General features: G+C 33.4%; 1 protein-coding gene across 8 annotated transcripts in view; it reads right to left on the bottom strand.

Annotated features, from left to right (window-relative positions):
- GRIK2 (glutamate ionotropic receptor kainate type subunit 2) overlaps positions 1-13,999 on the bottom strand; it is a 638,483-nt gene that overhangs the window by 25,002 nt on the left and 599,482 nt on the right. For all 8 annotated transcript variants that reach the window (XM_041767187.1, XM_041767198.1, XM_041767221.1 and 5 more), the window contains one exon: positions 11,160-11,385. In XM_041767187.1, coding sequence (XP_041623121.1) covers positions 11,160-11,385 — 226 coding nt within the window. The remainder of the gene's footprint in view (positions 1-11,159; positions 11,386-13,999) is intronic.

Here is a 13,999-nt window from a genome sequence, read left to right on the forward strand (position 1 = left end):
CTCCATCCCAGGACCCATAAGATCATGACCTGATATGAAACAGAGTCAGAAGCTTAACCAATTGAGCCACCCAGGCACCCCGAGAAACACTTCTAATTGGTTAGGAATGGGTCATATAAACAATCTGTCTTATCTATGATAAATTTAATATGTCTGAATGTATAAAGAATAGAAAGCAAAAATATAAGATACAAATAACTTTAAAACCACAGATATGTCCTTTCCATAACTCAAGACAGTCCTTTGTGGACTGTCTTGTGTACCACAATTCTTTGTGGTACATATGTTCTGATGCCAATGCTATAAATATAATATGTTTAATCCTTATTACAACCCAATTATGTAGACATGATTCCTCCCCATTTACAGATAAGGACACTGAGTCTCAGAGAGGCTCAGTAACTTCAATTAAGACACCTGGAACACTCAGGTGGAACTAGGATTTGTACATAAGTCATCTGACTTCAAAGGCCACATATTCTATCCAGTGTGTTAGGAAATGCCTTTCATATAAGGGCCAGCAAATGCAAGCTATTCATCTTTGGAATTTAGAATTTACACATTTTACCTCAGTGCTTTGATTTTTTTCTTTTTTCGAATAAGAATGATTCATTGATCTTACTTAGCCGTACTAACCAAAGGATAACAATGTGGCATAGTCAATCTGGCTAGCTAATCTATACTAGAGTTTGAACCCATGGCTTTGGGCTAATCAGCACAGACACTAGCTAAATAAATGGAATAATCTAAGGTTTGCACATAAAATCTATCAGAAGTAACTCTGTTTTTGTGAGAATTAGCCATTTATGTAATGTTCGGGCACCATTTGGTCAGCATGTACAATATTAATGAAGACTGCTCACACCAGTGCTTATAAATCATCAAATTCCCTCTGGAAACTTCCTAGATTCTAGCATGCATAGTCTGTTGACGATGTCTGTGGAGCAGGCATAGCTTACTGAGACTCTCATCTGTTTTCAGTGACATGAAATCTAGACTTTAACAATATGCCAGGAATATACAACTTCTACAAGTGTAATTTGACTTTTTTTGTTTAATTCAGGATCTGAAAATTATTAGATCTTGATTTAGCCTTGCAAAATCACTTCACCAACATTAAAATTATACTGCTTATGCAATGAAAAAATAGAATGCATTTTAATGGAAGGTTTGACCTGCAGAAAGATGAATAATTTGCATCAATTTTTGTGCATTATGTTCAACTAATGAAGACAAATGTATTCATTCATTTCAGTAAAGCTGAAGAACTGAAGGCCGGCAATTTTATGCATCTATAATGATGAATATTACAGTACTTATTATATGATGAATTGGGAATTCTAGAAATGGATGGTGAGCAAAACAGGGAAAAAACATGCTTCTCATACTGATTTCTATTTTTATAAACACTGGCATCTGCCTTAAATAAACAACATGCCTCCCCTAGTACCAATTCTATATCTCTCGCTTCATCAAAGAACAAGAAATAAAGCAGAAGTGAGATTTCATGCATTTAGAAATAGAATTAGAATATAGAATTGAATAAAGGAATTTCATATTGTTCATGTGTCATAGTGGACTACTTCTACCATAAAGAGTTAATGATACAACCTAGTGCAACATTTTTTTTTTTACTTTAGGCTAATTATGCATGATTATTATAACAAGATAAAAATTGCTTGAGAGTCATTAATAGGACTACTGCTATTTCGTAATCATTAATAAAAAAATATATTATAAAACAGTTTATAAATGTAACATTAAAAACCTATTAAATTAAAATGAAATTCTATTATGAAATAAGAATATATCCTAACATTTATAATTAAACAAGTAAATATGACAGAAATAAAATGCATATAGCATTTTTGTGTGTGATAAAATTATCTTTAGGGGTGCCTGGGTGGCTCAACAGGTTAAGCGTCTGGCTCTAGGTCTCGGCTTAGGTCTCTATCTCATGGGTCTTGTGCCCTGGTCCTGCATTGGGCTCCGCACTCATCAGGGAATTAGCTTAAAGATTCTCTCCCTCTGCCCCTTCCTCTCTCTCTCTCTCTCTCTCTCTCTCTCAAAAATAAATAAATAAATCTTGTAAAAAATTATCTTAAATCTAATCTTATTATTAAAAACCACTGTAAACACATCCACTTTATATTAATCTCTACTTCATTTTTATATTTCTGCCTTGTAGACTTCATGTATTATATATATATACATATATATGTCAGTAGTTGTATGATTATGATATACCTAAGTTAATTTGCATTTTGTTTCCAGAAATCATTATTCACTGACTACATGAAACTATTAATTTACCTCAACAAGGAAAATGGGAACAAATGATATTATAGAAAAATTTAGCATCAACAATATGCACAGGTATGAACACAATCCCTCCATGCCCTTCTCAGTTGACACTTCATATATGCTACTAAATTCATGAGGAACTAATTAATGAAGCATGCCACTAGCTCGTTAAAAACAGAAATAATGGTTGCCTGGGTGGCTCAGTCAGTTAAATATCTGCCTTCGGCTTTAGCTCAGGTCATGATCCCAGGGTCCTGGGATCAAGTCCTGTGTTGGGCTCACTGTTCTGAGGGGAGCCTGCTTTTCTCTCTCTCTCTCTCTCTCTCTCTCTCTCTCTGCCTGCCACTCCCCCTGCTTGTGCTCCCTCTCTCTCTTAAATAAATAAGTATAATCTTAAAAAAAATATTAGTTTTAATGAGACCCTTCAGTCACTCTACAATATTTCTACCAAATTAAACACAGCAAAGCAAAATAACCCCAACTAGCCATAATGGATTTTTTTCTAGACTGCTGCTTTCGTCCCAGCTCATGGACTGCTGAGTGGGCCTGGTCCTCAAAGTGCAATGTGCACTCCACATTTGAAAGGGAGAAGCCAAGAAGGCTTTTAGTCTGGGCAGTGAGAAGGAAGGTAATGCAGCATAAAATGCCATTAAGGGGAAATGCTCCCTGTTCAGATAAATAGATGATCACCTATGGTGAATTAAAAGGCAAGAGACTGCAACTGCTCACACATTTTAAATATTCCTTAATGAAAACTGCAGTGATTGCCTTTTTTTTTTTTTTTTTTTTTTTGCTCTACCCCATCTAGAGCTGTTTTGGTTTTGTTTTTTCCTTAAATTCTTCTGAATGAAATAGGAAGTTCAGTTAACTTAAGAGTAAGAACACTTACAACTTCAAAAATCTACATATAGTAAATGTTACGTAGAAATAACATTGCTACAGTCAGGAAAACTGAAAAGGATATAATGTCACCCCAAGCTTAATTAAACCAGCTTATGCTTATTTAGCATTTACCTTCACATCATTGTTGATTGCTCCACTGAAGTACTTTTGTGTAAACAGAGCTTCCCTAATTAAATAGCTTATATTGGAGTCATTCAGCGATCTCACACACTTTGGGCAGTTCTCATCATACTCAGAATGATGAATGGTGATGGCAGGCCCCTGGATGAGTAACACTGGAGGAGGTCTGGCAGGCTAACAAGAGACTGCATGGACTTTTGAGGGATAAAGGAAAATGCATATAATTTTAAAAAATATTTCTGATTTCTTACTCCAGAAAAGACAAAGTATTTTCCATTTTAACCTCCTGCACTTACCCACATGTGCCCCAATGACAACATCTGACAATCTGAACAACAATGGAAGCAAAGGGAATTCCGCTCTTTAATCACATTTACAGTATTAGTAAAGATGAAATTTTCACTATAGATATGGCTCCTGCAGAATATAAACTCAAAATCTTGGGGAATTTCTGGTACTGACCTAAATTTCCAGAACTTGAGCCCACATTGCTCTGCTTTGAATATATTTATCTCATTAACTCTTGCTGTGAAAAGAACAAGAGCCTCAAATAACATTTTTTCATAGCTGAGTGGTTTTTTTTTTTTTTTTGGTTTGTGATTAAACAATCTGTTGAAACTAAGGAAATGTGATGTATTACAAATAATCTTCAATATGCTTGAACAACGATGATATAAAAGGCAAATGCTAATTAACTAGTTGAAAAATGCAGATTATGATATTGGTTGAAAGTTTATGGGAAATCAGAATCTCATTCAAGTACTAGGGTTACATGTCCTTGTGCTTATTAATGACTAAATAAGTATAAATAATTCATGAAGCCATACTTCTAGTAGAGGTATGACTGAGCGAATCATAAATTACCACCTGGAATGTTTTTCTCAGAAGTAAAGTATTTAAGGGAGTGAAGTATGAGAGCCTCTTTCTAGATTACACTTCTCTATGATGTTTCATATGAGAGTTAAGACTTACTCATAATGTACTGGGTCTCAAAAATATTTTAATTTTATGCTATCTTATGAATGAATAAAATACAATTCACTGAAGAACTTCACATTATCATGTCAAAGAGAAGAAAACAAGTTATCTGAATAAGAGAAACTATATATATATATATATATATATATATATATATATATATATTGCAGGCAGGTGATTTGAATATTATTCCTTTACATTACTGTTTTCAAATTTATCTCATTCAGAATTAGGCTCAGAATAAAACATATGCTATATGAATTAATTAACTTTTAGTGATAATGAGAGTTTAATAATTTTAAATTAGTATTTTTTGAAAAAAAATAAAAATTAGTATTGTTTGGCATGAAAATGAAGAATATGCTAAAACTAGTCTTCTTGGTCTATCATTTTGCTATATCATGGTATTTTTCAGATATTTTGAATTTTTGTTCCTATGTACTGATAATTTTACATTAAAATTCCAAGAATGGGGGCACCTGAGTGGCTCAGTCAGTAAAGTTCCTGCCTTAGGCTCAGGTCAAGACCCCAGGGTCCTGGGATCAAGTCCCACACCAGGATCTCTGCTCAGCAGGGAGACTGCTTCTCTTTCTCTCTCCCTCAACCTGCTCCTTCCACTACTTGTTCTTCCTCTCTCTCTTTCTCTCTCTGTCAAATAAATAAATTAAATCTTTAAAAAATAAAATACCAAGAATGCCTTTATAAAAGTTAGACATTTATCATGTGCCATTGCCTCATTTAAAACAATTACTTTAATAAAAACATTAATATATATTATACCCCACCAATCTACACACTAAAAAAAAAGGATCCCACTTAGAAATATAATACAACATAAAATCTCATGCATTGTCCTTGCCAATACCAATGAATATTTTCCACAAAAACTCAGCTTTCTTCAGGACAAGAGTTAATCTGATCAGCTAAATTGAATAGATTAAAAAAAAAAAAAAGATTTACATCCTAAGGCCTATAGTTTAATTTGTTTTGTTCTTTCATCTTATCTATAAGATAAGCATAAAGTGAGAGAAAATAGAATTTCTAAGTGCTATGCCTGGTATTTCCCTCAAAGTTACATTAAAATATAGCTTATATATCAGTATTTTGAATTGTTTTATATTTTCTTAATAAGTCTCTACCTTTTAGTAAAGAGTGTCAGGGGTAAGAAGGTATTGGAAATTTCTTTTTGTATGCTTCAATAAACTGTAACAGAGAGTTCCTTAGAACTGATTCAACTATTATCTTTCTTTTAAAAATAGTCTTCAAACCTGAGGTAACCAAGTGGGTTTTGGGATTTGTATAATACACTATTTTGATTTCTTTTTAGTGAGCATTTCCTCAAAGTGAGAGTATGATAGAGATATTCCCAGTACACTGGTACACTGGTACACTGTATTTATGAAACAAGCGAACAAATAAAAAAACCTTATGTTTAAGGTATTACAGTAAATAGAAAACAAAATTATTTTATAAATTTTGAAATTATGAGTACTATTATGTGACTATCATTAAAATACCAGTGCTAAAACTTCTGCACAGTGAAGGAAATATTCAACAAAACTAAAAGGCAACCTATGGAATGGGAGAAGATCTTTACAAATGACGTATCTGATAAAGGGTTAGTATCCAAAATTATAAATAATTTTTTGAACTCAACACCCAAAAAACAAATAATCCCATTAAGAAATGGGCAGAAGACATGCATAGACATTTTTCCAAAGAAGATATACAAACGGCCCACAGACAGATGAAAAGATGTTCAACATGACTTATCATCAGGGAAACACAAATCAAAACTGCAATGAGATATCACCTCACAGTTGTCAGAATGGCTACAATTAACGACATAGAAAAACAACAAATATTGGAGAAGATGCAAAGAAAGGGTTGGCGGGAATGCAAACTGGCGCAGCCACCCTGGGAAACAACATGAAGTTTCCTCAGAAAGTTAAAAATAGAACTACCACATGATCCATCAATGGCATTACTAGGATACAATGCCATTACTCAAAGGATATAAAAATACTGATTCAAAGGGACTCTTTCACTCTGATGTTTTTAGCAGCATTATCAACAATAGGCAAATTATGGAAAGAGCCCAAACATGATTGATTGATGAATGGATAAAGAGGAAGGGATGTGTGCGTGCGTGTGTGTGTGTGTGTATGTGTGTGTGTATGAAAACTTCTCAGACATCAAAAAGAATGAAATCTTGTCATTTGCAATGACATAGATGGAGCTAGAGTATAATATGCTAAGCAAAACAAGTCAGTCAGAAAAAGACAAATACCATATGACTTCACTCATATGTGGAATTTAAGAAACAAAACAGATGAACATAGGGATAGGGGAGAAAAAGGAGAGGGAGGAAAACCATAAGAGACTTTTAGCTACAGAAAACAAACTGAGGGTTGATGGAGAGGAGGTGGGTAGAGGATGGGCTAGATGGATGATGGCATTAAGGAGGACACTTGTGATGAGCACTGGGTGTTATATGTAAGTGATCAATCACTAAATTCGATTTCTGAAACCAATAGTACATTCTATGTTAACTAGAATTTAAATAAAAATTTGAAACAAAAAAATAATAATAAAATAAAATACCTGTGCTACATTGCAAAGTTCTCACACATTCTTTTCAAATCTTACTTCCCATTATCGTGGATTACTCACGTTTGTTTAATGAGGTCATCACATTTGATAATGTAAAATGTCATATTCATTATTAGCTCTAAAATTTATGTGTTTTCTTTATAAATCTTGCTGCACCATCACATTTTCAGATGTAGAATTCATGTGTTCAACAAATATTAGAGGGCACATAGAATGCAGGTACTGTTTTATAGGCTTACACAACAAAGAAACAGAGATCTATGCCCTCATCCAGATAATGTAAACCAGCAAAAGATGGTAAAGACATTTGAGAATCTTACCCTTTTCAGAGACAACACTGAAAAATGCATTTATTTGTTCCAGCTCTTTCCAGATGAAACTATAAGACAATGGGAACCTATCAAGTCACTGTTCCCATCCCCTCATAAGTGCAGTTTGCTCGATTTTTTTTTCTAAGACATCAGCTAACCATGTTCCTCCATGTAGTTCCTACCCCAGTTTAGAACAAACTCTCAGAATTTGTCAAGCACATTATCAGAAGAAATGTTATAAGTTTAAATTAAATAACCTTAGATCTTCCAATAACCCTCTAATTTTACTAATTATAATTATTATAATTTTAAAATATTTTATTTATTTATTCATGAGAGACACAGAGAGAGGCAGAGACATGGACAGAGGGAGAAACCGGCTCCTCACAGGGAGCCCATTGCAGGACTGGATCCTGGACCCTGGGATCACGCCCTGAGCCAAAGACAGATGATCAACCGCTGAGCCACCCAGCTGTCCCTTATTTCACTATGAAAAAGAAATGAACTCCAGGAGTCATAACTTTCATATGACTTGTCCAAGATTACAATAAACAGCAAGGCTGAATCTAGAATATCATTGTGCATAATACTGCATGATGATAGTTTGTTTTTTAATTGAAGTATAATTGACATACAATATCCTATTAGCCATAGATGTACATCATAGTGACTCAATATTTTTATACGTTATAAAATGACCTCAATGTTAAGTCTAGTTATCATCTGTCACCATACAAAGCTATCACAATGATTGACTAGACTCCTTAAGCTGTATATTACATCTTCATGACATTTATTTTATTACTGGAAGTTAGTATTTCTTAATTCCCTTCACCTAGTCCATCTGCCCTTCTACCTCTCTCATGTCTGCTAAGCAAAGTTTGTTTCCTGTATCTATTGGTCTATTCCTGTTTTGTTTTCCTTGTTCATTTGGTTTTCAGATTCCACATATAAGTGAAATCATACTGTATTCGCCTTTCTCAGTCTGACTTACTTCACTTAGTAATACGCTTCAGGGAATTGCAAGGTTGTTGCAAATGTTGATACTAATAGCACCTTATCAGTCTATTGCCTAAAATATAAATTTGCTTATACTCCATTTCATAAATTAGTAAAGTATACTTGAAAAATTGGCAAAGAAGTCACTCATTACAAATTCCAAATAAATGGTACATGAACTCACGGAGTTTCTGAGTTGATTATGTAATTTTCACTGAGGGGAAAGAATCACACCAGATCTAACTCTGGTGAATACCATAGTTTGAGCACTCCATCAGCAAAGTTTTGCTCCTCAAGTAGTAATTATGAAAACTCAATCATTAATAAACATTTATCATATATTAACATTCATTATAAAACTTCTGAATTACTACATACATTGGCGTAACGACAGCAAGGCTTTGGGAGTTTTTTCCTTGGTTCAGGCAGTAAAGATGTTTTGCGTACAGAATTTAAAAACAACAAGAATATCAACTATCACCACACACTAACAAGTCAAACATGTCATAAAATATTCCATTTCAAAAATATCTTCTGTGCACCTAAGTTCTAAATTATTACTGTTGAGTTTAATAACCTGACTTCTATTAAGCTTTGAATTGACATATATTTAATTTCTTATTCTTTAATAAATATTGTATTCTCTTTGGAGAATTTCCATTATATAGTTTACTCCCCATACATGTGATCTCAGTTACACTTGCATAAATGGGGAGTATGAATCCAAGGTTTTGTGGGTTTTTTGTTTGCTTGTTTTCACTTCTACAGTGACTATGGAATCATTATTTGGTTCTACTACATAAATATGTAGTGTTATAGGAGCTAGTGTCTCAAAATTCTCTCAAAGACAGTCCTATCTTTTTTGGACTATGAATAAATTTAAGAAAACTTTACCAAATATGATAGAATTTAGTGTAGACATTTTTTGGTGAAGTCTTTATGGTGGAAAAGTTTTGGACTTCCCAGACATTTGAAAGCTGCTAGAAACGATCTCAAAGAAACAAAGACATTTATAGTCTCATAATTTCTGGAATTTTTTATGAAATTGGATTTTCATAAATCTATACCCAACTTTCTAACTACTGTATATACATTTATTTGAAAGAAATTGTTCAATTATTCAAAATTAAAGTTAAATTTATGAGTAAAGATAAATTGACAAAAATGGTTATGCTATTTATTAAATGTAAACAAGTGAAGATCAGTTTTGACCCATTCATGAACAAATTTGCAGAAGTTAAGGCTCAGAAAAATTATAATATTATTATCTATTACTGTGATGGGCCAATGAATAGCTGTTTTCCCCTTTATTTCAAAAAATACATTGTACTATATAGTATTAGTTTCCTGTTTCTGCTATAGCAAATTTAGTGGCTTCAAACAACACAAATATATTTTGTAATAGTTCTGAATGTCAGAAGTCTTAAAAGTGATAGTCTGCAGGGCTTCATTCCTTCTTCAACCTCTAGGAAAGAATGTTTCCTTGCATTCTAGACTAACTCTTAAAGGTCATCTCTGTTCCTTGGCTTGTGACCCTTTCATCCATGTTCAGTTCAGCAGGTAGCATTTTCAAATCACTCTCAGTCTCTTTTTCCTATCTACTATCTGACACCATGGTCTGAATGTTTGTGGCCACCCAACTTCCTATATTGAAACTGAATCTTCAATATGATAGTATTTAGAGGTGGGGCCCTTGGGAGGTGACTAGTCATTAGATAGTGCTCTCATGGATGAGATTAGTGCTTTTATAAAAGGGACTCCAGAGAGATCCCTGACTATTCTGTCACGTAAGGACACAGTGAGAAGGCAGCTATCAAACAGGAAGCAGGTCTCACCAGACAAGGAGTCGGCTGGTACTTAGATCTTGGACTTCCAGTTTACAGAACTGTGAAAAATAAATTTCAGCTGTTTAGGCGCCACCCAATCTCTGGTATTATTTTACAGGCTTCCAAATGGTTAAAACATTCTTCCTTTCATTTTTCCCATTATCCTGTCCCCTCAACTGTGACTCCAAACCTTGTTCCTCCTTATAAGGACCCACCTAGTTAATCCAGGGTAATCTCCCCATCTCAAAATCCTTAACTCAACCACACTTGCAAAGTCCCTTTTCTCAGATAACATATTCACATATTTTGGGGATTAGGGCATGGACATTTTGGGGGAACAATTATTATGCCCACCATATGTACATGGTACTATAATATTGTGTATGAATGCACTTATTATACAGATATATATACATATTCATATATATTATACACATATATGAAGATCAATAATTCAAAATTTTCATTGTCTTTTCTGGCAACTGTTATCTTTTTTCTTTTCACTTCTTTTTTTAATCCTTCATTTCATGATTATTATTGAAAATAATTTTGTCATATGAAAGGAAAAGGATGTTAAAAATAATTGATCCTGGTGTCAAATATTCTAGATATGTTACTGGTAAACATTCTGCTATTTTTCTTAAATAAAGCAATTATCTTCCCTAAAATAAAACAATAAAACATGTATCCACAGAAACCAATGAACCATTTTGTGGCTTATTCTTTTAATTAACTTCCTAAGTCAAACACTATACTCATAAAACACAAATCTGAAAAAATAAAATGCCAAAACTTTTATTCACAAGATTTTTTTAAAATGTAGAATTGAGAAGGTCTTTTATATTGATGTTGGTTTTTTCAACACTGATACAGCAAAAAAATGTCTACTGGACATTTTGGTAGAAATCAATTTTTCTTTCATTACTCACCTATTTAGAAGCAGATGTCCCAATTGCTTCCTGATTTCATATAGTGACAGAACAAAACAAGGTAGATTTGTTATAAGCAAAATTCCTAATGGCATATGGAGGAGGCACTGTTTTTCCTCCTCCTCACCACAACTGAGATGAATGAGCAAAGAACAAGTGACTGACATAAAACCTACCCATGGGGGTGCCAACGCCATAACCTTTGGAGTCTATAAGGCCGCCAATCTGTGTCAGGTTACAGTTCCGCTGGGTAACAAACTCAATTGTTGTTGACTCCATTAGGAAAGCATAATCAGAGGTGAGGACTCTCTGGATTCCTTCTTCATTACTTTTGACGAGTACTGATTGCCTCCTGCTACTCATGAAGGCCCACATTTTGTCATACGTAGATATTTTTGATTTCTAGGGAAAAATAAAATACGTAAGAAAGATATTCCTCGGTTTCCATGTGATCCTACAATATTTAGATGGAGCAGACTATATTTCATTTACTCATAATACCTTATAATAGTCTTACTAATAATAGTAATATTTAAACGAAGAAATCAAAATCTGTATAAAAAGTTCCTCACTGGGGCACCTGGGTGGCTTAGTGGTTGAGTCTTTACCTTTGGCTCAGTTGTGATCCTGGGATCCTGTATCAGGCTCCCCGTGGGGAAGCTTGCTCCTCCCTCTGCCTATGTCTCTGCCCTTCTCTTTGTGTTTCTCTCTTTAAGATAAAATCTTTTTTTTTTTTTTTTTTTTTTAGCAAAAGAGTTCCTTGTAGCAGTTCCTCTTCTCATATTTCCGGTATAACACTGATTTCTTTAACAAACATATCGAAAATAATTTAATGCTCAAAAATGCATTGCTAATAAATAATAGAAAGCCATTAAGAAAAAGAGAAAACAAGATTGATAGAAGGAACTTTTGTGCTTGTATCTCACATGAGTATTTCCTGTGTCTAATTTTATCTTTCAACATTGTATAACATCAAATTTGGAAGACACAGACACTGGACACCAACTGACACTAAAAAAACTTGAGTTTTTGTTTGTTTGTTTTTGTTTTTCCCAGTGTGGTTGACTATAAGACAGATGTCACATTATCCTCCAAGTACACAAAGATATGGGCTGAACAAATAAAAATAATTTGTTACAAATAAAAATTTCTACTAGGAGACAATCTGGATACCACAGAACTTCTTTTAGCCTGCCACAGGACAACAGGAAATCTATCATTCAGACCTACTAACTAAAGAATTCTGGACCAATAAAATTGAAGTTTTTATATCCAACTGAAAATTCTCAATAAGGCTTCACTAGGATTTTACTAGTAAAGGAAAGAAATAGGTTTCATTCAGAAGGTATAGGTAAAAACAACCATGAGAAAGGTTAGCATCTGCTAATGAAAAGTGCACCCTTATCCTACTTAATTCTTATACAAATACAAAAAAAAAAAAAAATACTGAAGCTACAAATAAAGGAAAATATTCACTATATTGCTTGCACTGTCATAAAAAGTTAAAACTATTTTCAAATCAATAGATATGCATTCTTTTTACAGCTGAAGTATGCATTTAGTCCTACATGTGCCAGGCCAGGTTCTAAATGAGATATTACCATTCATTCCACTAGATGGTAGGTGCACATTATTATTTAGAAAACTTCTGGCACTATTTCAATGACAATAGAAGAGTAAAACCTTACATTTACTGGGGGGAAAACCCTAAATGTACAATGATTGCTTTCTAAAAACAAGTATAGTATTAGGGCTAGAACAGAGTAGAATTGCAAACCTTTGCTCTCCAGTGAAACACTAACACATGCTAAAAGGCCAGTGGCTCAATTTTGAAAAACAGTAGCTATAACATCTAAAATAAAACTGACAAGATTACAAATTTGAGAAGCTATGGTGGCATGTCAATTATTTAAAGGAAAATAATCATATGTTGGAAATAGGAAAGAAAAATGAAAAAAAATATTTAAGGTTATGACGAAATCCTTATTGGAATAGTTAAGCCAATAGTGAGATTCTGCAGACTCATTTGACTTTTCAAATCAGTAACACAATGAGGATAGCCAGAATAAATTCACTTCCTTTCAAAGGTAAAGAATTTTTCTCCTAGGGCTTGGCATTAAGAAAGACCTAAATATAAAATAAAAATTAAGGCTCACCTGTAGATCAAGGAGAGTTTACATAAAAAAATAAAATAAACTAGATATAGTTTTTGATGTAGTAAATCTATAGCTGATAATAGATAGATACATAATCCCATTAATAATAAATCTAAAAATGTATGTCATCAAACTGCACACTCATCAGTTGTATGTCATCAAAACTGCACACTCATCAGTTGATAGTTTAAAATATAACCATTTGGGATCCCTGGGTGGCGCAGCGGTTTAGCGCCTGCCTTTGGCCCAGGGCGCGATCCTGGAGACCCGGAATCGAATCCCACATCGGGCTCCTGGTGCATGGAACCTGCTTTTCCCTCTGCCTCTCTCTCTCTCTCTCTCTCTCTCTCTCTCTGTGACTATCATAAATAAATAAAAATTTTTAAAAAAAGGATAGTCTTGTCCTTTGTTAAAAAAATAAATAAATAAAAATTAAAAAAAATAAAAATAAAATATAACCGTTTAACAGAGGGTGATAGTATAATATTATTACATGGGCGTGGTCTCTGAGGTCAAAACTACAGAGACAAGAAAGTGTACAAAAAGTTATTTTTACCCATATTGGCCATAAAATGCCTAAATTCTCTCCTTTGTTTCAGTTATAAGAACATTAACAATAAATTTTTTATTGTTTTAGTTACATGATTTCCAATTTGTGATAACACATTCCATTCATTGATAAAAATTAAATAAAACTTGACCATTAGTGTTTTTGTCTCAGAGGGGGGGAACAGAATTTTACAATGGCACTAATCATTTAAATATGTCTATTAATTTATAAAATTCTACATAATTATGTTTTTCTTTTTATAATATTCTGTTATATACTAGAATTTCATAATATGTTATAAAATTGTATA

Source organism: Vulpes lagopus, chromosome 1, assembly GCF_018345385.1.
Source record: "Vulpes lagopus strain Blue_001 chromosome 1, ASM1834538v1, whole genome shotgun sequence".
NCBI classification, from domain to species: Eukaryota; Metazoa; Chordata; class Mammalia; order Carnivora; family Canidae; genus Vulpes; species Vulpes lagopus.